The sequence below is a fragment of the Peromyscus leucopus genome, chromosome 14 (genome assembly GCF_004664715.2).
Source record: "Peromyscus leucopus breed LL Stock chromosome 14, UCI_PerLeu_2.1, whole genome shotgun sequence".
NCBI classification, from domain to species: domain Eukaryota; kingdom Metazoa; phylum Chordata; class Mammalia; order Rodentia; family Cricetidae; genus Peromyscus; species Peromyscus leucopus.
The window spans coordinates 69,194,416-69,220,462 of record NC_051075.1 but is presented as its reverse complement, the minus strand read 5'-3'; the positions used below and the strand labels follow the sequence as shown (position 1 = coordinate 69,220,462).

Sequence of the window (26,047 nt, the reverse complement as noted above, 5' to 3'; positions counted from 1 at the left end):
CTCCGTGTCCCCCACTCCCCCCACCCGACTCCCCTGTAGGCAGGGAGCATGTGCATGGGCACTGAGACCTGATGTCTGCTTAAGGACCAGCACTAGCTTTGAGCACAGCTGGAGCCCATCAGCTCCCAGCTGACTCTTCCAGCTGTACGCCAAGCGACAGGCAATATGCCCTGGGGCGATGGGGACAGCTGTGAAATGCTTCTCCTGTGATCTGAACAGCTGGCTTGCATGGATCGTGCCCTGCCAGCGTCAGCCTGTGTTTCCTGGTTTTAGCCTGTCTTTCCCAGTTCCATCTGCTCATCATCTGCAAGCACACCACGAGCTAATCACACTGCCAGGAGCTGGCAGAGACCTTCTGCACACTGTATGGACTGGGGGACTTTGGAGAGAGTGAACTTTTCTCTCCCGCCCCTGTAGTCCTCCTGGCTGTCCTGGAACTTGTTCTGCAGACCAGGCTGGCTTTGAATTTTGCAGAGACCTGCCTGCCTCTGCCACCCAAGTGCTGGGATTAAAGGCATGTGTCACTGCCGGCTGGCTGAGAGTGAACACTTATTCAGAGAAAAATAAACCAAGGAGGGCTCGTCTGGGTGCCCTGCAGACTGGAATAGGTAACTAGGAAGATCCTAGCACAGCCACTCTAGCTCTGCAAGATTGGGCCTCTCCTGAGGCCATGACAAGCCTCAGTTTCCCCATCTGAACACTGGGGGATAATAGTCTGTTACTCAGGAGTGTGGTGTGTGTCAAATGAGGAGATGACATAAAATACAGTTATTTGGGGGCATTATCTCTAGGACAGGCTAGCATAAAGCACCAGGTAGGAAATATTGTTTTCTCAGGCCATACATAGTCTCATTCCCAGCTATTCAATCGAGCCTCTGTCACCAAAGTGGCTGTAGACACCGTGCAAATAATACTGATGCAGTCTAAACAGAAGCACACACATAACACCAGGGGCCAGCCAGAAGGAGGGTGGCTTCCAGAGCCCTGTGTCCGCCTCTCTCCCATCCCATCCCCTGGTTTTGCTGAGTGGCCTTTTCCTGAAAGCAGGTAGCAGATGCAACTGTCCTGGGGCAGCTCGGGGCTCAGGACTAAGCTGTGGCTTAAAGTCCCTTCCTTTCTCCTGGAAGCCGTCCCTAAAGACCCCACCACTAGGTCTGATGCCCTTAAAATGGGTTTCTGGGTCCTGTCATGAAATAGTGGAAAAGTTAACATTAGATGGGGACAAATGGGCGCTTTTCCGGAGCACCTGGTCCAGATAAGAAACACCTGTACATCCCGGGGCCTCACCCCACTTCATCTGCTCTAGTAGCCCATGAGCTGGTGGGGTTTGTGTTTCTATTTACTTGTTCAAAGCTGGAGGCAGAGACACATAGCAGAGCAGGGTTACCTGCCTACCCAACTCCCTGGCTTCAATGCCAGTTCTATGCATGCCAGGGCTTTGAAATGGCTCAGGGTTAAGAACTGGGCTGGTTAGCTTTCGATGTCAATTTGTCCCAGCCAAGCCCAGTGGTTCTCACCCTTCCTAACGCTGCGACCCTTTAACACAGTCCTCACATTGTGGTGACCACCCCCCCCCCAAACCATGGAATTATTTTCGTTGCTACTTCATAATGAATTTTGCTACTGTTATGAATTGTAATGTAAATATCTTGTTTATAAATATTTTTTTCCGATGGTCTTAGGTGACCCCTATGAAAGGGTCATTCCACCCTAAGGGGGTCAAGACCCACAGGTTGAGAACTACTGACCCGGAATCACCAGGGAAGAGAATATGGCTGAGGAATTATCTAGATCTGGACAGCCCTTGGGTATGTCTGTGGTGGAATTGTTAACTTCCCAGCCTGCCTGACCCAGGACCCTCAAATGTGTGCTCAACTACTATCCCAAACCTGGCGCTTTCTCAGGATGGCCAGCTGGTGCAGTGATTATAGCATACGTTTGGTACAATGTGGCTCTACGTTTGCATTCTGGCCAGGTCTAGCCAAGTGTGATAACCGTTATCTTCCAGGCGAGGATAGTGTGACCAGCTACGTTTGGCTCCTGTCACTCCGAATGTGACTTGTCTTCTTACTGTCTCAACTGGTCTCACCCACAGCCGGGTTGTTTTATTTCTATATAAATGGGCCACGTAGGCTGGACATAAACTTCTCTCCCCTGTGTGGTGATGACAGGAGAGGCAGGAGGTGGGCTTCTTGCTCAGAGAGGAGGGCCTGAGGCCCAGGGTGGGTAGAGGTCTAGATGTCTAAGGCCCTAAGTGGCTCAAAGTTTAGGGATCCTGAAGCCTAGAAGGTCAGAGGTCTAGGAAGCCTGAGGTCTAGGGGTCAGAAGTCCGGGGAGCCTGAGGTCTAGGAGCCGTGCTGGGGCAGGTGTGGTGGGGTTCTCCCTGAGGGGGAGGCGAGCTCAACACAGGCTGCAGCAGCAGCTGACCAGCTCCCAGGCCTTCCGCACAGGGATGCTGGGGTGCGGATAACACTTCAGTCACAAGGTCACAGCCAGACAGCATGAGCTGCTGGGAACAGGGAAGGGAGTGGGGTGGGTAGGGACTGGGGGGTGGTGGTGTAGTCTTGAAATCAGCCAGTGTCAAGTCTGAAGAGAATTGGAGTCAACTGAGATGCAGCTAAGAATGTTTCACCTTCGTGGAACTGTAATAGCGTGAGCTGTCAACTCCACAGAATCTACAGTCACCCGGGAGATGGACCTCTGGGCAAGCCAATCAGAGGAGAGTCATCTTTATTTGGGTGAGACCTGGGCTTTGTAGGCTGCAGAAAGCACTAGCCAGCATTGATTGCTCTGTTTTTTTAAGTGTGGAATGCAATGTGACCAGCCACTTCGAGCGTCTGCTGTCGTGACTTCCCAGCTGAGACGGGCAACACCTTGAACTCTAAGTTGAAAAGACCCGGTTTTCTCTTCTGTCACTTTGGTCAGAGTGTTTGATCGTAGCAATGAGAAAGTGACTAAGTCAGCAACTGGGAGGGAAGTGTGACAGCATGAAATGAGAAACTGTGGCGTAGGTGAAAAAGATGGGTGTAGGAAGGAAGCCTGCATCCTCACAGATACCCACTGGGGCCAGAGAGATGGCTCAGCAGTTACGAGTGCACGCTGCTCTTGCAGGGGACCTGAGTTCCGGTCTCAGCACCCATATCAGGCAGCTCACAGGTGCCTGTACCTCTAGCTCCAGGAGTCCTATTGTACATATTCAACACACACACACACACACACACACACACACACACACACACACACACACAATTAAAATTAAAATAAATTTAAAAAAATCAGTGTAGTCAAAGAAAAGAAAGACCCTTGAAACACAGCTTACTAAAGGAAGCTGAACAGTGGCTCTCAGATGTGGAATTCCTAAGCCTTTCCGAGTCCTCCAGGACCTTTATAGATCAGTGACAACCCGTGATCCAGTGAGAGATGCTGTGTCTGCAGACGCTGACCCAGGCACTCACCCACAGCCGTCACGAGAGCTCTGCAGCCTGCAGGCACTCCCAGAGTCTGGAACAGAGACTCAGGAGGGCGCTGACTGGGAAAAGGTCCAGATATATAACTCATGGGATTTGAGGGAAAATGTGTGTGTTTGGAGACAGGGAAAGCACCTGACAATTGCTTGGATAAAAAAAACTCACAAGGGTACCTAGTCATCCTTGTTTCAATGAGCCATTTCCATTTAAAGATTTTAAGTTTTAAGTGATAGGTTAAAAAAAAAATGTTCTGGGGCTGGGAGATGACTCAGTCAATAGTGACTGCTGTACATGTGTGAGGACCCGAGTTCTGCTACCCAGCACCACCCATGGGAAGAGCTGAGCATGGTGTGTGTGTGTGTGTGTATGTGTGTGTGTGTGTGTGTGTGTAACAGGGAGATGGATCCCTGAAGTACACTGGTGGGCCAGTTAGCCAAACCGAACTGATGAGCTTCCAGTTCAGTGAGATACTGTCTCAAAAAGTGAAAAGGCAGGAAGCAGTTGAAGGAAGACAACACGTCTACAAGTGCACACGCACCTGTTGTTGCAGAAGAGAAAGCGTGAGTCGTTCCTAGATTGTTTCCATCAGCCACGAGGGGACCCTGACCTTCACCTTCCCATGGCTGCTGTCAGCCTTGCTGGGTGCCTTCCCTGGGTCCTGGGCCTCTGGGGCTGACTGTGCTGCTTGGGAGTGAGGCTCTGAATCCTGGAGGCTGTCCACGGTTGCTGCCATTTTTAGGCAGGATTCAGTTGTGCTCACAGCCTAACCTTGGTCTGCAGACTGCACAAGACCCCTGGCCTCCAAAAGACAAACTTGTCCTGATGATACCTTGCTTCTCACCACACTTGTCCATGACAACACAGCCATCATGTAGCTCTATCCCCAGGTGGCATTTGCCCTTCAGGAACTCAATTCATTCTCTCACAGTTGCAGGACACATATTGGTCCTCCACAAAAAAGGGCTTCTAACCTGGAGCTGCAGCCTCTGCCAGCCTCATGAGGGAAACTGGCTAGGGTGAAGGGACCTTGTTCCACGCCCCAGTGCCAGGCCAACAACTGGTTTGCCAGAGGCCCAGCTGGCTGCTCATTCCTAAGGCACATGCAGAGGAAGAGGGGCCTCTAAGCCAGCCCCAGGTATTGTACCTGCTGGTGCTGGGCACCTGGGGTCAGATGTCACAGCTTGTTTCTGATATCAGCAAGTGCCTAAGTGTGGCTCTGACCTACTAGAATCTGACTTCTCTTCCCATGAGGAAGCTGGGCTCAAAGAGATAAGTGACCCATTCCAGCTCCTACAAGTGGTAAGGGGCAGACTGGGAATCGGAAGCCAGGTCTGGGAGGTTACAACTGTGGTGTGACATTCTTTCCACTATCACCTGCCATGGTCCCCATGTAAACTAACTACACAGGTGGCCACCAGCACCAGGGCATCTAGCTAAAGGGCTGGGTGCAGGATGAACTCTGGGCAGCGTTTTATTCCCTATGGAGCACGGGTTCCGTTTCCTGTGTATCTAGAGGAGCGCTGTGGTCATTGGCTACAAATGGGCATGATGATTCCACTCCGTCTCTTCTTCCCTTCCTCCCTGTACCCCCTGCAATGTGACATTGAAGCTTTTTCCATCCAACGAGGACATATACTTCACCCCCTTGAATCTGGGTTCAGCTTGTGACTAGACAGTGCAGGGTGCCACACGGTCATGATGCCAGCTCTTACTACCCTGGACTCTAGCTGGCCACAGGTATATGCTTTGGCCCTGAAACCCACCCAGATGGCCTACATCAGGTACCCACTTGGGTATAGATGGGCCTAGTCATCTTTCATCAGCAGCTTCCACTGACTTTGGTGAGCCTAGACCAGGTTCTCTTTGGTCTAGTGAGCTACTACTATCAACAGTCACAGCTGGACCTGTCCCTTCTAAGTTCACACATGCTAAAGAGCCAACATTATTTCCCCAGAAGGTGACCTTTTGTGGATGTGATTGGCTGAGATGAAATCACACTAGGGGAGGGCCAACCCTGATCCACTGTGGCCTGCTTCCTCATAAGAGAGAAATGTGGACACAGAGCCCATGGGAGAATACTGAATGAAGACTGTTGGGTTTTCAGACTTAGGAGTGAGGCTGGATCAGATCCTACCCAGTGCCTAGAGAGAGCACAGCCCTGCTGCACTTTAATCTTGAACTCTATCTTTCAGCATTGAGGCACAATGGTTCTGTGTTTGAGTCATCTGGTGGCAGAACCATGTTTTTTCAGCCAGCACTCCCTGTAAACTCATAGGGTACCTTTTCCTGATGCACATGGGTGCAGGTGTAACCAGCTCATTGCCTGTCTTGAGGGCAGCAGGAAACACAATTTCCTTCCTTTCCCAGGTCACCCTGTGGGGTGTGCCCAGGGAATGCCTCCTACTCGCATCCTGCCCTAGTTCTGCAGGAGGGACCCAGCCTGCCTACCTGGGTTGCCGAGGGCCATAGAGTCGTAGATAAGCTTGCAGGTCTTCAGCAAGATGGAGATCTTCTTCCCAGGTGAGTAGGCCTTGTGCATGCTGCTCAGCTTCTGCAGGATCTTCTCCATGACAGCCACCTCAGGCACGCTGGTGGTCACGCCCAGGTCGGTGGTGGTGGTGGACAGGATCACCATCTGGTTCTCCTTGAGCTGCTGCAGTGAGCCATCGCGGCTGTGGATCTCCAGCAGGCTGGAGTTGATGGCATCCTTCAGGGGCTTCAGGACACACTTGTACAAGGCTGACTCCACAATGGCCTCTGGTGGGGTGAGAGGGAAAGGTAAGGAGAGAAGTTTGGGGGGGGGGGCCTCCCACCTGGCTCTGCTGCCTGGCAGCACAGCCCTTCCATCCCCAGTTCCTACTTAGCCCTGACACACAGGACAGGGAGCTGCTCTGCAACGGCACCGGCACCAGAGTCTCCCAGGCCTAATATCCTGGTCTCTCCAATGCGGTATTATCTCCAGTGCCAGGAACAGAGCCTGTCCATAAGCACATATTCCAGAAGGCACGAGATGTGCTACAGCTATGCAGTGTACAACCAGGGCAGCTGCGTACTAAGGGTTTGGGAGTCCAGTAAATGCAATGTAGAAATTTTCTTTTTTTGATTGTTTGTGTTTTTTTATTCGTTCATTCATTCATTCATTTTTTACAGGGTTTCTCTTTGTAGCTCTGGCTGTCCTGGAATTTGCTGTTGACCAGGCTAGCCTCAAACTCACAGAGATCTGCCTGCCTCTGCCTCCTGAGTGCTGGGATTAAAGGTGTGTGCCACCACTGCCTGGCTTGGTAGAATTATTCTTTTTTTTTTTTTTTTTTTTTTTTTAAACAAACATAATTTAAAAAAATAATTATTCTTTTTAAAAAATTACTTTTATTTTATGTGCACTGGTGTTTTGTCTGCATGTAAGTAAGTCTGTGTGAGGGTATCAGATCCCCTGGAACTAGAGTGACAGACAGCTGTGAGCTGCCATGAGGGTGCTGGGAATTGAACCCGGGTCTTCTGGAAGAGTAGCCAGTGCTCTTAACTGCTGAGCCATCTCTCCAGCCCAAGGTAGGATTATCCTCAATGCCTCTTGTGCTTCTCAAATCTAGGTGACTTGCCTCATCACCCACTCATGCTTTCCTTGCCCACACTGCTCCAGCCTGCCAGGCCTGCCTCTGCCCCTGGACTTCGGCATCTCATGCTCCCCTTGCTACACAGCTGTTCACACAGCTTGGCCCTAGCCATTCCGCTACCCCTTGGTCTTGATCAACCTGCGGGCTGGGAGCTAAGTGAGCTTGGATCTCATTAGGTTAATTGAGGTGGATTTTTCTAAACGTGGGCAGAACCATTCCATCCTGGGCTTGGGGCCTACGATGCATAAGGAGGAGAAAATGAGCCGAACGCTTGCATTCATCTCTGTTTCCTGAGGGTGAATGCAGTGAAACCAGTTGCCTCGGCCCCCTGCAGCCATGACTTCCCTATCACAAAGGACCGCATCCTCAAACATGAAACAAAACAAACAAGTCTTTCCTTGAGTTGCTTTTGTTAGGTATTTTGTTACAGCAACAGATGGGTAACTAATACCACTGGCCATGCCCTAGTCCAGTACTGGGATAGTTCTGGATCATCATTCCCTCTTTTATAGCTCTCCTCATCACCTCTGGGATCCATCCCTTCCATCCTTAGTATGACGTTCACAGCCTGGCATGGGTGGCCATATCATCCTCCTGCCTCATGTCCCACCTCTCTGCCTGACCCCATAGTCTGACCCCATAGCATCACCTCTGCCTGAAAGAAGCCTTCCCACCATCCTCTTTACAGCCTGTCCCCTCCCACTTCTGCTTAGGCCATGGGTTTTACCCTCTGTTCTGGCATGCATGGTTGACCACAGCTTCCTCAAGGCTTTGAGCTGTCCATGTCCTTCCATGTTTTTCTATGCCCGTTCACGGCCTCCTGTTCTGCACACTGCCTGCGATCTTCCCTAGGCTCGATCTGATTTTGTCTTGGGGCTGTTTGAGTGTTAGTGGGTTCCAGACATGTTGTCTCCCGGACTGTAGACTCAGCCTCAGAAGCCTCCACTCGTCCCCTCCTGGACGTCCAATGAGGTGGGAGGCCATCTCTCTGACACTGAACTTCTGACACAGAACACTGGGCTTCTCCAGGTTTGGGCCTTAGGACTCACAGCTGTGGCCTCCTGGGAATGCTCACACTGGCCCTCAGCTATGCAGAGCCCATATGAGGCCAGCCAGGTCTTCGCCGACTTCCATGGACTACATCTGTGCCCAGTGTTCCACCGTGTTGTCCCACCTACCTGCCCCCGGCACATCTTGTCACGACAGCTCTGCTTGTCTCTAGTCTCTCTGCTTTCACTCAGCTCAAGGAGCAGAGCCACACTGGGCACACGGGAAGCCCTGGCACTCCTGCCTTGAATCTGCCACAGCCTGGTTCCTTGCAGAAATGCTAAACCTTGGGGGCCATGATGCTGTGACCTACCTCTCCCAGAGCCTCCAGACTTCACTTCCTGTCTACTTTACACTTCTGTCATCTTCTTTCATGGCTCCCTGACTTTCTTGCAGGTTACCTGCCACTTGTCAGAATGAGAGCTCCCTGAGGGCAGGAGGGACTTTGTGATAAGCTTGCTGCCATTTCCCCCCAGTACAATAGGCAAGGAGCTGGAAGCATAGTGCTCTCTGTCAAACTACTTATATAACTCACTTCCTCCCCAGACAAGCTCTGTGGGGTAATGCCTGGGTCTCTGGGACATGGTAACTGTTAGTGGAAAAAGTCAGGGGTTGTGTGGGTGGCCTTCTCACGTAGCATCCTGCCTAGGTGAGCCCTCCATCCCTAGTGGCGTGCACACATAACTATGGCCTTCTGAGGAAGCAATGCCAGTCTTGGACCTCAACATAGCACCCACCACCTTACTACTGTGTCCTAATATTGTGACCTGGTAACTGTATCCATCCTCAGGAGCCAGCCATCAAATCCAGTCTCCACCAGAGAAGGTGGTACTTAATAGTCTCTTTCCCTAGGACCTCTCACTGTGAATCATCATCCTGTAGTGTCTCAAAGCACCTTTTTCTGTGTGTCCAGAACTGATGCTCTTAATTACTGGGAGAAGGAGAAAAGGTTCAGGACCACATGGAGGTGGTGCCTAGAGGGACAGTAATGTTTATCAGGTAACCCCTAAATCCCTCAATGTAGTTTTCTGTTTTGTTTTGCTTTTTGAGAGCCCAGGCTGACCTTCAACTCACTCCATAGCCAAGAAAGATTTTGATCCTTCTGCCTCCACTTTTCAAGTGCTGGGACTGCAGGTAGACGCACGCTATCCTACGGAGCTACAGCACTGTGGTCCAACCGAGTCTTTTCAATATGCACACAGACGCATAGGTGCGGCAGGGACACCTGCCACCATGCATGCTAATTGCAGAGCTTTGATGGTGACTGGGTTAGAGGCTGGAGGGGGAGGGGAGGGCTGCTGGTGGGGGGTTGGGGAGGGGTGGGGGGGGTGGCTTGACAGGAGTGGTCAGGAAAGTGGGCTGCCTTGAGTTGGCTTCCTAGAAGTGGAGCCTGAGAGAGGGATTTAGGCCCAGGAGCTTTGTGAGGCAGTCAGGACGAAAAATGAGGACATTAGGCAAGGTCCAGGGATGCCTGAGGGTACTGATGCACCACTTTCCCTCCCACCCTCCCAAGCTGGCACTGACCGAGTTCCTCCTCCGAGTGTAGGTTGGGCTCCACCAGGGCTTTGAGTTCAGTGCTCTGCAGCAGGTAGCTTTTGAGCTGGGTCATCATGGTTCGGATCTCCTGCAGCATCTCGGTGCTGGATGTCGGGCGGGCCATCATCTCCAGGCTGTACACCTTGTAGTCCTGCACTAGGCTGCCGAAGTAGGAGCCCTTGTCCTGTGCCAGCTCCACCACCTTCTTGTACAGCTTGCGGTCGTTGGAGAGGAAGGCGTGGAAGACGCTGGTGAAGCTGACGAAGCTGAGGCGGTGGCGGGCTTTGTCCAGGATCATCGAGGGCTTCTTCTTCACGTTGGGGCTGCTGAACTCGAGCTCCTCCTCTGCGCTGCTGGTTGAGTAGGAATCCTGGTCAGTGGCTGAGGCAGGCACCCCCAGGCTGTCTGAGAGCGAGGCCAGGGAACCCTTGAACTCTGGAGAGCTATGGGGACAGGCGCTGGTCTGGGCATGGAGCTGCTGCGTCCCAGCTTGTGGGGCTGGACTCAAGCCTTCCCAAGGTGCACCAGGTGCTGGTTTCTCAGGGGATGCCTCTCGTATGGGTTGTTTAGGGCTCTCCAAGGGGTTGAGCAGGGTGGCGGCGGCCAGCTGCCGAGAGACCCGCTTCTTCCTGGGGGGTGGGATAGGGGGCTGTTTGGTCTTGCCAGGAGGCACTGGTACATTGTCAGCATGGCTAGCTTTGGTCTCTGTATCCTGGCCTTGCTCTGTGGTCCTTGAAGGCCTGTCCCCAAGACTGCTCACGGTGCCATGGGAAGGAAGGCTGAGCGAGGCTGCCCTGGAAATGCTTGGGAGGTCCCTGTCTGCTGTAGTCCCCACATTCTGGCTTTCCAGAGACACCCTTTCAGAGATGCGCCGTCTGGGAGGAGCTGCTGGAAGAGTCTTCTTCAAGGGCAGTGGAGGGGGAGGAGCCGGCTGCAAGGGGCTGGGAGCTGTCCCAGGCTTCATCTCTTCTTCCCCAAAGGGGCCCAGGCCTACCGCTGGGCGCGCGAGACTCTCGCAGGCTGTCATGGGTGGTTGGTTGGGGTGGCCTGGGGGGCCCGGCGCATGGGGGGCGAGGTGAGAGGTGGGTATTAGGGGGGAGTTGGGCAAAGGAACAGCAGATGCAGGGGACACAGGAAGCGCAGGAGGCCGGGCAGGGCCAGCTGGAGGAAGCGTGGGTATGGGAGGTGGAGGTGGGGGACGGCGTGGGGATCCCTTGGAGGTAGGTGAGGTAGCATCCGAAGTGGCAGGTACCAAGCGTGGAGGGCAGCTGCCAAGAGGCGGTGGATCAGCCGGCAGGGCGCAGTCCTCGATGAAGATAGGATTCACAAACCACAGGCGGTCATTTCCCACCGACAGCTCGATTTCACAGGAACAGTTTGCGTAATGGGTTGTGGGCCGGAGGCTGGAGGCTGCAGGGGCCCCAGGGGCTGGGCCTCTGAGGGGCTCGACAGGACCTCTCGGAGGGTTCAGTGAGGAGTCCCAGAAGCCTGAGGAGAGAGAGCAGAGCAGAGGCAGTCAGTCCTCCTCCTCCTCCTCCTCCTCCTCCTCCTCCTCCTCCTCCTCGCAGTGGGGGAAGGGCCCTCGCTCGCGCGTATGTTTGTTTTCCCTTCTTGGACTCTCTTAACTTCTCCCACCACTTCCTGCCTGGAGGGGAAGTCCCCTGTGTACCCACCAGCAGAGGGTGGAGTAGAGCTGGGAGGGGACACAAGAGGCCCAGCTTCAGTTCTGGGCCCATGTGAGAGCTTGTCATGGAGAACAACTGTGATTCGGGTGGGGGTGACCATGGCTTTGGGCATGCGGGAGGAGGGCGTGGTAGGGACAGAGAGAATGAAGCTGTTTCCGCAGCTATCCAGCTGGGTACCCTGGGCAGACTGTGTCCTAGGGCTTGGTCTAGCTGTCCCTCCAATGGGTGTCTCAGCAGTAGCATCACAGGGTGCTGGGAGGGAACCCTACCGTAGACAGGAAGGGGCTAGAACTCATTACGGTCACTGCAGGTGGCAGACAGAGGAAAAGGGAACCAGAGAATTATGAGTGATGGAACTGGACCTATAGCTGTCTGCTACGGGCTGCTATGACTTAGGAGGGTCTTGACACTAACTGAGGAGCTAGGCTATGGGACAAGTGAGGACACAGCTCCTACCTTTGAGCAAGCCCTGCCCTGCTGGCTACTGACCAGTCTTCATAGCCTCATTATGACTTCTTGGCCCTGGGTATCACATACCAGCAAACACTCAGGGATGCTCAGGGCCTCCCAAAAGATACAGGGTTATGACTTCTGGAGAATAGGCTACTCTGAGCACAGAAGAGTGGTTCCATATGGAGAGAAACATGGGACCCAGGATCTGCTCAATGTGTTCATTTTAAAGGTAAGGAGATTATGAACCATGCCGCCTCAGGATTCTGGGAAGAATGGTGGACACAGCCTCTCTCCCATAGTTCCTCAGTGAGATGCCTATGTAAGGGAGTGTCAAAGAAGTCACCGAGGAATGACAGTCAGGGTTTGTGCAGTGGACAAGTCATGGGCTGCCGTTGTACGGGACGGTCTTGATGACCCGAGGCATTGGCCCCCACTTCACGGATGAAGGCAAGTGACTCAGCTGAAATGTGTTCACCTGGGGTCACAGAGTGCTGGAGGTTGAACAGGTCAGACTAGCCCGTTGCTGCCCTACAGGCTCCTTCTGAGGAACTTGCATCACTTCCCACTTGGGTTGCTCTGCCTATCAGTGGGTGGCTCTTACCCCAGCTAGAGGCTGGCGGGTTTTACCCCAGCTAGAGATGTGGTAAGAACACAGCAAGCACCTATGTTTTTTGTTTGTTTTTTTTTTCTGGTATTGGGGATTGAACCCAGGGTCTCCCACATGCTAGGCAAGTGCTCTACCACTGAGGGCCCTACCCCTTTTAAAAATGTTTTCAAATTTTGAGTAAGGGTTTCACGAAGTTGCCCAGGCTGCCTTGAACATTCAATCTTCTTGCCTCAGCTTCCAGAACAGCTAGGATTATAGGCCTGTGTCATCAGGCATGACTACTACAGGTTCTTGATTGTGAAAGGAGATATTGAAATATGGCAGGGTCATGCAGAGCCAGTTCTAATGATGTCCTGCTCAAAGACATGGACCTTGGCCACCTTGGTGCCCTGAGGTTGCATACCCATCAGTGTGAGCAGAGTCTAACCCCATGATAGAAAGCAAGCTGTGGCCTACCCAACCATGAGCACCAAAGCAGCATAGTACCCACCATGGAGCCTGGCTCTAGACAGACTCTGTTGCACCTGGCAGCCAGCCCAGAACACCCAGCTGTCACCACAAAAACAAGATGATGACCTTTCATGTGTCTTTCTACAGTATGCAAAGCTCCCTGCACATCACAGCCACAGGGTAAGATGTGACCAGGTTTAGTTTTTCCATAGCCTGAGGACCACTCTTCATGATGGCCAGGCTGTGGCTTTGCTTTCCAGGATAGCACTTGACCTCTGAGTGGCCAACTCTTGGTACCCAGAATACGCAGATGCTTGCTTTCTGTGGAGTAAGCATCGGAAACATGGTACCTATGTCTCTACAAGCCCAGTAGAGCAGGCTGGTCTCCTTGAAGTCTTTCTAGTGAGGAGCATCAGGTGGCCAGAAGGTGAACTATTCAGTAGTCCCAGGAAGCTGAGCTCAGCTCCCTCCATGCTCATGTCACAGTCCCTTAAGACATGTGGATGAAGGATAAAACCATGGGTAGCTGATGTCAAGAACTGCCCATCAATGCCTGGGTAGGCTCTCCCATCATTGTTTGCCTACATCACTCAAGGCCTGGGAGATATGCCCTATATATCTTTTCTAGAATTATCTACGGAGTCTTCACTCCATCTGCCATTCACTGCTTCCTGGACATGACATCTGCTGCCTTACCCTTGGGTCTTAGCTGATGCTGTTCCCTCTGCTTAGAATTATTTTCCTTCCTACCTGCCAGGTTCTTACTAATCTTCCAAGACTGGTAATTAGTCTTAGAAGACTGATACGTGCAGGATGCCCGTGTCCCTTAGCCCTACTGTGTCCTCTGACTACAGGAACCTCCATCAGGACTGCCATTCCATGCTTTTGTTTGAGTGCTCCACCTCACTCTGGGTTTCAGAAAGCACCATTGATGCCTCTTCCATTTGTGTATCTCCAGCCTCCAGGATGGTGCTCCAGCGAGCAGGGTCCAGGCATCAGCACCCAACACTAGTGAGTGAACCAGCTTAGTGAAAGCGGAGGCAGCATTCTAGGGTAGGGGGCACTGGCCAGTCTAGCTTTGCAAGCTAGGTAGGGACAAGCTGAGGGATGAGGGGATGAGGAGATGAGACAGTGAGAGAGGAAGAAAAAAGGAAGTAGAAGAGCTCCAGTTGGGGCAGAACTGTCAGCCAGCTTATCACTGGTCTGCAGACTTGGTCCCTTAGCAGGCACAGAATAGAACAACACATCTCCACATCTTGATAGCATCTTACAAGTGTGGAGCAGGCACCGGGGCTCCCCTGAGGTCCAGAGCTCAAGATGTTGCTTGCCTGCTCCCAGGACAATTCACAGGGCACAGGTTCTCCAAGACAATGCTACTTCCAGGGGAGGGTGATGCTGGGCACATACCAGGGCCTTTGGCTGTGTAAGGGAGGCAATGGGGCCGTTCAGGGCTTTGTGCTAAAAACAAAACAAAACAACACAACACAACAAAAAAAGGAAGTTCGAAAGTTCTCTGCAGCTTGCAAAGAGCCAAGGCTGGAGAAGCAGTCCCAGCAGTTGGCAGAGCTGTGGGCACCATGCCAAGTCTTAGCTCAGCTGTCCAAGTTCCAGTAAGAAAGGGCCTGTCCCTTTGACTGAGGCAGCCATTTTGCTGGTGCCAAGGCTTTCTGAACCTGGGTGGGGGGTAAGTCTTGCCAGCTTCAATCCCTGCAATGCTTGGGGGGACCTGGGATGTGCCAGGTGCTGGATTGTGGTGCCTGAGGGTAAAATTAGGATTCAGATACCCTGGAAATGGTTGAAAAGCTCTGGAGACTCTGGGAATACATATGTTTGTAGCATCCAAAGATGGCTGATTGAACTTTCACTCAACGCCAGTGTTTCATTTGGTGTGTAGTGGGCTGTGCAGGGACATGTGTGCCTATGTGGAAGCTGGAAGACAACCTCGGGTGAGCCAATCCTACTTTTTGAGGCTGTTTCTCATTGGCCTGGAACCCAACAATGAGCTAGTAAGCTGGCTAGGAACCTACCTGTTTTTATCTCCTTGGTGGTGGGATTACAAGTACAGGCTACCAGGCCCATTTTTTTTTCTTTTTTTAAATATGGATTTTAAAGCTCAAATCAGGTCCTCATGCTTGCATGGCAAGCAGTTTATTGATTAAGCTATCTCCCCAGTCCCCCAGCCTCAAGCTTTTAACAAATCTTTACTAACTAGGAAATAGTCTCATTGTATGCTATAAAGGAAAAAGCAAGGTTCACACAAACTTGGGAGAGCTACACATTGTGTGGCTTTCCTGTCTTTAAAACGCTAAGCATCCACCTGCCTCAAGCGTGTTCGAGACCCACAACACAGCATCCTCTTCCCTCTGCATTTAGAATCAGTTGCAAACAGCTCAGTGCTGAATTCAACCCTCTGTTAGTTTTGGGGCCCATGCTAGCCCAAGGCTCTGCGTCCAGGATGACATCCTATATAGCCTGCACTGTTGAACGTTGGTGTTTCCAGGTCTAAACTTGGTTTGTGTCAGCTCATGAACAAACACTCAAGAGCCATCTCATGGTGCTGAGCCTGCAAGGGAATAGCTTTGCGTTGGTAACATCACCCCTGTCCAAATAGCTTAGTCTACTCGTTCAAACCAAACCAAACCCAAACCAAGTGCAAAAAAAAAAAAAAAAAAAAAAAATACAGTCACTAACACGGAGGAAGGAAACGTGTCTCAAAACTAGGAATAATTGAGACCATTGGGAGCACTGAAAACCCAGTAAATCTACCATTGACTAGACACTTCTTGACTCTGGGTATGAGAAAACCAACTGAAAGTCACACATATGTTCACACAAAACAGTGGAAGGCAAGATGCAGAACTGTGTTTCTGCAGCAGTGGAGGGATTATGTACGATTTTCAGCCTTGTCTTTTTCTAGTCTTGTCAGTTAAAAAGAAACCCACAGCATGCTGGGATTTCATAATAAGAAAAAGATGTCATAAAAAAAAAAAAGACGTACTCAGAGCGTACATGGTAGAGAGAGGACTCGCTGCTCTCCCTAGCTCAACATTAAATACAGCCCCCCTCCCTTGGTGATAAGGTGCCATGTTATTTTCTGCTGGAGCCAGAGCAAGTGAGGAGGGAGCTGAAGAGCAGGAAGCAGTGAGCAAGGCTGAAAGGATCTGATGGCAGAGGGACAGACAGAAGACACAGAGGTCCCAGCTCCTACCACATCCTCTTCCAGGAGGCCTTAGGGTCCACCTCCCTCAACCATCTCAGCAGGAATACCATTCACATAGTTCACCTATTTAAAAAATCCCCTGGTGGCTTTCCCATATTCATAGTTGCACAACTGTCATTATAATAAATGTTAGGGCATTTTAGTCACCTCCCAACCCCCCAAGAAACTCCATGCCTACAATCAGCCATTCCCCATCCAGTGCTTTGAATGTGAAATATTTTCTGCAGGCTCATGTGTGAGCATTCGATCCCAGCTGGTGATCCTCGGTGGAGGAAGTGGGTCACTGGCTGATGGGCCTGGAGTTTTATAGCTTGGTCCAATTTCTAACCCTCTCTGGCTTCCTGGTGGGGATGTGAGATGTCCCAACCACACATTCCCATTGACGTAAACTCTTGCCACGATGGATTATGTCCCTCAAATCATGAGTCCAAACACGCTTTTATCACAGGAGTGAGACCCCGACCCTGGTGATGTGCCAGCCAGCCCTAATCTGATGGCACTGCTCTATCCCAGTCAATTAGCGACACTTCGCCCAGAGTGCTCAGACCTGTGTAATAATTTACACATAACTCCCCTGAGATGGCTAAAGAAACTTAATATTGTACCAGGCATCCCTACGGGCTGTTGCCCTTGGCCCTGGAATGCTTATGAGCTCCTAGTGGCCTGCAGGTAAGATAAGAATAGGGTAATGGTGTTTCGACTGTGAGGTATTAACCACTTGCTTTCTGCTTTTGTAAACCCACTTATTGCTGTGGGACTGGACTGACATGGTCTTTTTATTACTACACAAGGGGCAAGAGAAACGACTGAGGGGAGTAAACAATTTTCTTGCCCAGCTGTGGTTTCCATGGGTAACTGTAACACCTTTGATAACACCTTTGATATCCACCTTTACAAACCCTTCCTTCAGCCCCCTTTGGCATGGCATGCTGTTTGGCTCCAAGGTTGCCGTCCTTCTGCTAGCAGGAAGAGTAAATTCATTTCATCTAAGTTTGAATTGAGTCCATCTCTGGCCTTTCCCAGGGGATTTGAATGCCACGACAACACAACCTGGCGAGCACTAGACTGCTTTCCACATCTGTGGATTTGCCTCCTCTGAGCACATCTACGAGGGAGTCTTACAAGTGTTTCTCAGCCTGGCTTCTTTCACTAAACATCGTGTTTCAATCCATGTGGTACCATGAGCCAGTGCTTCATTCCGCTTATAGTTGAGGAAGACACCTTGAGTCCCATGGCTTCCTCTATCAAATGTGTGTGTGTGTATGTGTGTGTGTGTGTGTGTGTGTGTGTGTGTCTGTGTGCTGTATAAAATCTAATAATGAATGTATGCACCTAAGTCAGTGAATTTGCCTCCTATCATGCTTCTGAGTTGCCTGGAAATACTGACTGAATCAAGAGGACATTTGTTGCCAAGGACCCACCCCCGAAGCTGGGTAATGATTATCCCAATTCTCCCTAGAGGTCCTTTTGAGCAACAGCGGCTAGGTGGGCATGGGGATGGAGGCAGAGCCTGGAGGACTGGAGGACTCAGGGCTCTGAGCAGGCTGCATAGTGCAACGGGTTGTGGTACAGAGCAGAGGCTGTTGCTCACAAAGCCCAATGGCCCTGGACTCCATTTCTTAGGAATTCTCCATGCAAGTTTGAGTAGGTTTCAGCTTTCTGCTGTAACAAGTGTGTCTAATCCTTGACCAACAGGCTTCATGGGTCCCAGGATAACTATGAATGCAGCCCAGTACAAAATCATAAAGTTACTAAAAACATTGCGTTTTCTTTTCTTTTTATAATTTGATTGCATGGCTCTTGTGTGTGAACTCTGTAGGTGATAGCCTCCCGTTGCAATGTCAGAAGGCTGGACATGTTTGGTAGAGGAATGATGCACATGTGCTCAGCACAATGCCTTGGGTGCCCGAGTCCTTGGCAGATGCTCTCTGCAGTCATAATCGGAGCACACAAAGCCTGGCCAGGCTGCTGCTTGCACGTGCCAGGGCCAGGCATCTGACAGTTTCGGGTCTCCATCTGTTCAGGAGATGGACTGGAAAGCCAACCTTTCCTTGACTCTGGGAAAAAAAAATCAATCTGCCAAGCCTGGCTCTGTGTCTTCAGTGCCTGTGATACCTCATCGATCAGAACCTTCCAGGTGGTTCCTTAGTTTTTAATGCCTCAAAGAAGTCATTGCTGGCAGGCCAGTCTGCACCACCCTTGGCTTCCTGCATGGTGACTTCCATCTCCAGCTCACTCTGTGCCTGAGGCCACTCTATTCCAGCCAGGAATTCAATTCTCCTAAGTTGAGTAGCTTGTTTCTATCCAGCAAGTGCTCCCAGGCTGTCCCAGCAGGAGGAACCCACAGAGAATCTTGGACATCCACCCTAGGGACTCCTGCTTGAGTCTCAGAACAGGGCCAATGAGTGTGTGTAAAGTTCAATGCTGACTCCCAGTAACTCGGTGGACCAGCATAGCCGAGTCTGTTAAGGGGCAGTATGGAATGGGTATGAGTTTTTCTTTCACACCGCCATCCCCAGACCCCTCTGGGAGGAGGAGAGCAGCCTGGCCTGGGAGCTGGGGGTGGGGGTTGTCTTCTCTGGTCTGAGGTCTGCCCCTGACTTCCTCTGTGACCTGGCTCTTCAATCTGGGCTAGTTCTCCTCCATTTAGGCAACATTGGTATCTATCATGCCTGGTGTTTCTGGTCTGTGAATCAGCTGCAGACAGTGTCCTGTGAACAGCTGAATCTTAATGAAGAAGCCCTGTCTATAGACATCTCTTAGCTCTGGGTGTTGAAGTCCGGGGCCTCTGCCCCACCACTATCTACAGAGGCTGTTGGAGCATCTATTGCTACAAAATTGAGATTGATTTATATAGATATGATAAGATAAAAGGGTAGATTATTGAATCTACTTTTAGAAAGCAACTACTAGTTTTAAGTATTTTACATTGGATTGGATTTTTTTATATTATATACAAATTATATATATTGATATAAATTTGAGATTGTTTTTGTTAGAAAATACTATATGTGTATTTCTAATCTTGTTCAAGATATTGTACCTACACAGTTCATTTATCAATTTAATGCAATTTGCTAATCCTTAAAAGTTATTATTACCAACTATTAGGATATAGAGAAATGAAAGTTAGTAGTTAGTCATTACAATTGAACTTGTAGTCATATTAGGTATGTTTTCAAGGTCAAACAGAGATATATTTTAGATAGACAGGTCATCTTCAAATGCTTCAGAGATCTGCAGAACATGGCATTTAAGAATATCTGTTTTAATAACAGATTTTTTTTCTTTTTTATGATGATGAGACATGTTGGCTCCTGGTAGTACTAATCTACTTCAGAGAAGATACAGGCATTGAAGAAACTGAATATGGAGTTAACTTTCAATGTGGCAAAAGTTAGCCACTGGGCAAGAAAGCGCCCTTTCATCAACTGCTGACAGTATGCTGTCCAAAATGGACAAGCAGAACACACACACACACACACACACACACACACACACACACACACACACACACACACAAAGACTACTGATCCTTGCCAAGACAAGTTGTGGTTGCAGCTTTGGCCACAGGTGTCCTCTGAGGCCAAGACAAGACAATATGGCACATCGCTGATGTGGCTTTGCAATCCAGGAAAGGTACAGTGCCCCTTCCTTCGAAGGCAGCCGAGCAGGCAGGCAGTGGACCAATGGCTCCTGATGTGCAGCGGAACAGTAGTTGAAACAGTTATTCTTGAAGGAGTAACTAGGCTGACAGAGTCTAACCTCTCAATGGTAGACTGGCATTTAATAAAGGAGAAGCCACCCACAAGCAGAGAAAAATGGGAAGCTGAATTCCAAAACTACAAAAATTCCAGCAATTTCCAGAATTTAAAATCCTGAATTGTGACAGGTTACTGGCAGAATTTAAGTTTATCTGGTACATGGAAGACTTGCACCGAATGTGGGGTCAAGCTGTAGGCCTTGTGTACATCCTGTTTCACAAACGAGTCTGTCAGATATGCTAAGCCTGTAGGCCGAAGATGATGCCCCAGCATTGCAGAGAAACCTCGGGTGACTGTCCAGGCAGCTGGCTGTTTCTGTCATAACTCACATTTTTGGAAGTCGCTTATTTGCACTTCCTGTTTTACTAGGTAATATTATTATTGTACTTATTGTATATAGTTTTTCTTATATTAGTTATAACTTTTTTTATTTTTATACAAAAAAAGGGGAAATGTGGTGATATTTTCTTTGTGCACTCAAATAAAGCTTATCTGAGGATCAGAGGAAAAAGCCAGCCACTATATTAAACATAGAAGTCAGGCAATGGTAGCACACACCTTTAATCCTAGCATTTGGGAGGCAGAGATCTGGATCTCTGTGAGTTCAAAGTCACACTGGGAACAGATCAAGGCATGGTGGTACACACCTTTATTCCCAACACTAGTTAACCAAGGTCTGGAGGTCTGTACAGACAGACAGGAAGTGACAGAGCTAGGCAGAAAGAGGAAGTGATGTAGCTGGGCAGAGAGAGGAAGTAAAATGGCAGGGACAGAAAGGCATATAGAGTGGGTACACAAGAAGTAACTCTCTCTCTTTGGCTGAGGAGTTCTAGCAGTAGGAACATGGCTGGCTTCTTTCTGTTTCCCTGATTTTTCAGTTTTTACCCCAATATCTGGCTCCGAGTTTTTTATTAATAAGACCGTTTAGCAATTCATCTTACAACCATCTGCCTTAAACACACTACTCTGGATACCACACAGAAGTAGAATAATTCCTGTCCCCAACACATGCTGGCTTAGTGTCCCAGCAGCTACCAGCTTGGAGATCTTGGCTTCTTCAGAGCCAGCATTGATGAGACCCAGCCCTAGGTCAGCAGTGACCAAACCTCTGCCTGCAGAGACCTCAGTATGGCTAGACACCCATGAAGAGCCCAGGAAGTCTGGGTCGCTAATATATTCTTTTATGCAAAATAATGAAAGTTGGAGATGTTCCCAACCCCACCTTAGGATTGGTTGGCTGGACATGAAGAAGACCTAGGGCATGAGGAGCACACTCCAGTTCCCCATCACATCTAACCTGGCTAGCTCTATGTCAACTTGGCACAAGCTAGAGGCATCAGAGAGGAGGGAGCCTCAATGGAGAAAATGCCTCCATAAGATTGGGCTATAGGCAAGCCTGTAGGGCATTTTCTTAATTAATGACTGAAGGGGGAGGGCCCAGCCCATTGTGGGTGGGGCCATCCTGGACTGGTGGTCCTGGGTTCTATAAGAAAGCAGGCTTAGAAAACCATGTGGAACAGATCAGTTAGCAGCACCCTCCCCCCTTTATAGCACCCCTCTGCGTCAACTCCTATCTCCAGGCCCTGTTTGAGTTCCTGACCTGACTTTCTTTGCTGATGAACAGAGACGATGAAGTATAAGTCAAATAAACCCTTTCCTCCCCAAATTGCTTTTTGGTATGGTGTTTCATCAGACAGTAGTCACTCTAACTAGGATAGCATCCATGCTGCTTTTCCTCTTCATGAGGGCTGGGCCAGGGCCATGGCTGGGCCAGAAGAAGCAGGGCTGATGTGGGCCAGCCCTCAGAACTGCCTTGGTGTTGGCCTTGCTTTTCTCAGGGCCACTGCTGATGTAATCAGCCTAATGATGGTCCCTGGCTATGCAGGGGCCCTCTGTCTAGAACCCCAAGGATCTTCCTATTCAGTGGCTCCGCATGTCTGGGCCAAACTAAGGTTCAGGATCCAGCTTGGTGTCACCCAAGGATGTCTCTGCAGAGATCATTGGTGTGATGGCTGGTTTTAATGTTCACTTGCCACAAATTAGAATCACCTGAATAGGGACCCTCACCTGAGGGATGCCTTCATTGGTGTGGGAAGATCCACCCCAAATGTGGGCGGGACCTTCTGGTAGCAGCTCAGGTGAAACAGGGCAGGGCAGAAGGAAGATGACTCATCTTTTGCTTGCCTGACCTTCTCTCTGACTGCTGAGTTGATTTACCCTGTTGCAGTGGGTGATTCCTGTACAGCTACGGTTTCTAGGCCTCCAGTGTTGAAAGGACCAGTGGCTCCCTCCCGGAACCCTCTAGGTCTTCTAGGTCTTTGGTGCCAGCTGGGACTGACACAGCAGGCAGCCAGCCTTGTGGGTTGAATAAGTATTAAGTCCCAGGCTTCTCCAGTGTGAGACATCCACTGTAGGACTGACCAGATAGCCTGCCAAGGCATTGGGCCTCCAAAACCAAGCAACTGTCTGAGATTGTTACTACTTCAAGGTAAGCTAGGGAATACTCATTCTATTGGTTTTTTTTTTTTTTTTTTTTTGGAGACAGGGTTTCTCTGTGTAGCTTTGGAGCCTGTCCTGGATCTCGCTCTGTAGACCAGGTTGGCCTCAAACTCACTGAGATCCGCCTGCCTCTGCCTCCTGAGTGCTGGGATTAATGAAATGTTAAATGTTTTTATAAGAGTTGCCGTGGTCATGCTGTCTCTTCACAGCAACAGCACACTAAGAGTTCTGTTTATCTAGAGAACCTTGATTAATACAACGGCGGAAATCCTGGTACCCCCTTGCCTCAGTACCCACCCATTCTCTGGTTCTTCAGGGAAGACTTACCCAGGCCCAGGTTGGAGATGGTCTCAAGGTCCAGGAAGCTGCTGGCTTCAAGAATGGCCTGGGGCAGCCTCAACGTGAAGGGCAGTAAGTCTCTGTGAAGACAGGAAGGCTGTAGGTCAGGTACTAGAGGGCCAGAGTTCCCATTCTCCAGCATCCAGATGTCTAGCTCCACATCTCACATCCTGTGACTGCTAGGATTTTCATGTAACCTGGACATGTCTCTAGGGCCAAGGGACAGGGCTGCAGTTGAGGGAGCTGCCAGCAAGATCCAGATCTCAGGCCAGCTTCAGAGACCTGGAAAGAGCCCTCGAGGCATGGAGAATCCCCTTGCTTCTCCTTCCCTGCTGGGTCCACACTTCCTTCTGACCCTTGCCCTCCACATGGAGGTAGGTGGGCAAGTGATCTTTAGTAGCCTTTCAGACAGAGGGAAACCGAGGCCCAGAGGGAGACAAGTTTTTCTCAGGCACTGTGGTGGGCTGTGAGTAGATGGGGCTGGGTTCTGGTCCAGCCTCCAGCCTCCATCCTCCATCCCAGAGACTGCCTCTCCAGCCAGGATAGCTGGTCCTGATTCTATGTTTTATCCTGGCATTTAGGGCCTGTCTATCATCTTCCAGCCACTTCTCTCTTTCTCTTCTCTCCGGTTAGCTGGTCTTCCCTCCGTGAAGGCAGAAATTGACCAGGGGACCAAGAGGGCACAGAACTGCAGAGCTCAAAAACAGACAGCTACCAAGATTAGCAACCTGCTCCACCACTGCCCCTACATGCTCCACCCATCTCCTTCCCAAGCAGAGACATCTCATCCATCCACTTGTCATCTGTTGGGAGCCTTCCCTGTTAGCCCAGGGAGCTATCTCCCTCCACCCAGGTCCTTTACACTCCCTGTCTCTCCTTTCCTTGTAAGCCTAGGTTGGAGGCTTCCAGTTCCTGGCAGTGGTGGGGCAATGTCTGAGGTCTTGGAAATCCTGTAATGTACGGTAAACACCACGGCGACTAACAGACCTACCTGTTTACAATGGGACACGGAGCTGAAGAAAGAATAGCATCAGTGGTTGCCATGGGGCTGACAGGGGGTCCTCATGGCAGGGGGCCCAGACCACCCTACACCTGCCTGAGGCCTCTCTGCTAGGTGATTCTGCTAGTGGCTTCTGTTAGTACCCTCCACCCGCACTCTGGGAAGAAAGCACTGTTGCATATTTGGGGTGACTGTGGCACACTTGGGGTGGCTGTGGCTTCTTCACTGTTAGACCGGGTGGCACTGCAGCATCTTCAGTCATCATCATGTGACTCTCCCATACACCTGAGGCCTTCTGATGTCAACTGCCCATCTGTCTATACTAGTCCGGCTGGACTCCATTCTGGATAGGTTCTCAGGGTCCTATACCCCTCCTCACTACTCGAGTTTCAAAGGTTGACAAGATTCATCTCCCATTACCCCAGTTTTCCTGACTGACTCTCTAGTTTGTTGGTGTGGTTTTGGATGGTTTCTGTCCCCAGAAAAGTGCCTAGCACAGTGGCCAGCAGAGGTCACTCAATTCTCATGTTTCCTGTAATCTAACATTCATTTCTCTGTCTATGATGCTGAGATGGACCTACCCTCAAACTCCCACACACAGGAGACAGCCTGGGCCCTGCCCCACCCCTCCAGCAAGCTCTTCAAATGCTGCCACCCCCTTGCCTGCGCCTCAGTATACTCACTTCCCTGTAGTGAACGCACCATATTCCTAGACACCAGTCCCTTCTACTCATATCTGCTTAGATTACACGTATCCTTCAAAGCCACACCATGGGCCTCCTCTTCCTTCCAGACCTGGTTGTCATTGGCTTCATCATCCAGTTCCCCACTCCTCCCCCTGGAGGGGCACTCCTTCCATCCAGAACAGCACACAGGATGTGGCAGTTAGCTGAACAATATTATCTAACATCACTATTACACTACTACCGCACAGCAACCACATAGGTAGGCCATCATTCCAGCTTTATGGCTGGTAACTGGGGTGGGGAGAGGTTGAAGAAACTGCCCAAGACCACTCAGCTAACAAAATACTGTGTGTCAGAGTTGGGGATTTAGCTCAGTGGTAGAGTGCTTGCCTAGCAAGCGCAAGGCCCTAGGTTCGGTCCTCAGCTCTGGAAAAAAGAAAGAAAGAAAGAAAGAAAGAAAGAAAGAAAGAAAGAAAGAAAGAAAGAAAGAAAGAAAGAAAGAAAGAAAGAAAGAAAGAAAGAAAGAAAGAAAGAAAGAAAGAAAGAAAGAAAATACTGTTGTCTAGCATCACAAATCACTTGTTATTTATTTTGTCTCTGGTTTCCTACCCAGGCCTCATTACTCGCGGGGGATAACCACACGACTGTTGTCTTCACTTTTCAAAATGCTAGACTTTGGGTGGCTGGGGAGGTGGCTCAGCAGGTAGAGGTGCTTGCAGCCAAAGATGATGAATTAGATCCCTGGGACGCATATGATGAAAGACGAGAATTGCATCCCACAACCTGTCCTCTGGCCTCAGTGTTTGCACCATGGCAGGTGCACCCATAAAGATAAACAAACAAACAAATAATAAATAAATAAATGTAATAAAGATGTGAGACTTTGAGGTAAGGGGTGAGGATGGAACATAGGGTCTTGCCTGTGCTAGGCACATGATCTACCATGGAGCTACAGTCCAGCCCTACAGTCTGTTACTGTTTGTTTAATTAGAAACAGAAACATATTTGCTGTAAGAATTAAACATTACCAGCTGGGTGGTGGTGGTACATGCCTTTAATCCCAACACTCAGGGAGGCAGAGGTAGGCAGAGGTAGGCAGATCTCTGTGAGTTTGAGGCCAGCCTGGTCTACAGAGTGAGTTCCAGGACAGCCAAAGTTACATAGAGAAACCCTGTCTCAAAGCAAAAACAAAATCAAAACCAAAACAAAACAAAAAAATTAAATGGTACCCAAGTGTTTAAAATAAAATGTCCTTCCTCTTCAGATTCCCACCATCAATATTCTAGTGTATATCATCCTTCTCTGTGTGTGTGTGTGTGTATGTATGTGTGTGTGCATCTACATACACACTCACACACACAACTATTTTCAAAAGTGAATGCCAGCCTGCTTCTTCTATACACAGTCCTTCAGCTTGCTTTCTTCATACAATAATTGTAACAGCTGCCACTGAAGAACATTCCAGTTCACGCAGGCGCAGGAACACTGACTTTTCCCCTTTTCTGTGCCTCCAAGTACTCCATGGGAAGACTCGTGTATTTTCTTCTTTGGATGAGTATCTTACCCTGCTTCTTCTTTCATTCTAGCACATAGCTTATGCTGACTGTCTTCTGGTCTAGCACTTTCCACAGGTTCTCTCTCAAATGCTTTCATGGAAGTAGGTAGTTTCCCTAGACCCATTTC

The 26,047-nt window shown here is 50.0% G+C and overlaps 1 protein-coding gene across 1 annotated transcript in view; it reads right to left on the bottom strand.

Moving 5' to 3' along the window:
- Rin3 (Ras and Rab interactor 3) overlaps positions 1 to 26,047 on the bottom strand; it is a 112,906-nt gene that overhangs the window by 9,074 nt on the left and 77,785 nt on the right. Inside the window, exons 5-7 of the mRNA XM_028888274.2 lie at positions 22,667 to 22,758; positions 9,650 to 11,149; positions 5,916 to 6,224 (exon numbers count right to left, since the gene is read on the bottom strand). Coding sequence (XP_028744107.1) covers positions 5,916 to 6,224; positions 9,650 to 11,149; positions 22,667 to 22,758 — 1,901 coding nt within the window. The remainder of the gene's footprint in view (positions 1 to 5,915; positions 6,225 to 9,649; positions 11,150 to 22,666; positions 22,759 to 26,047) is intronic.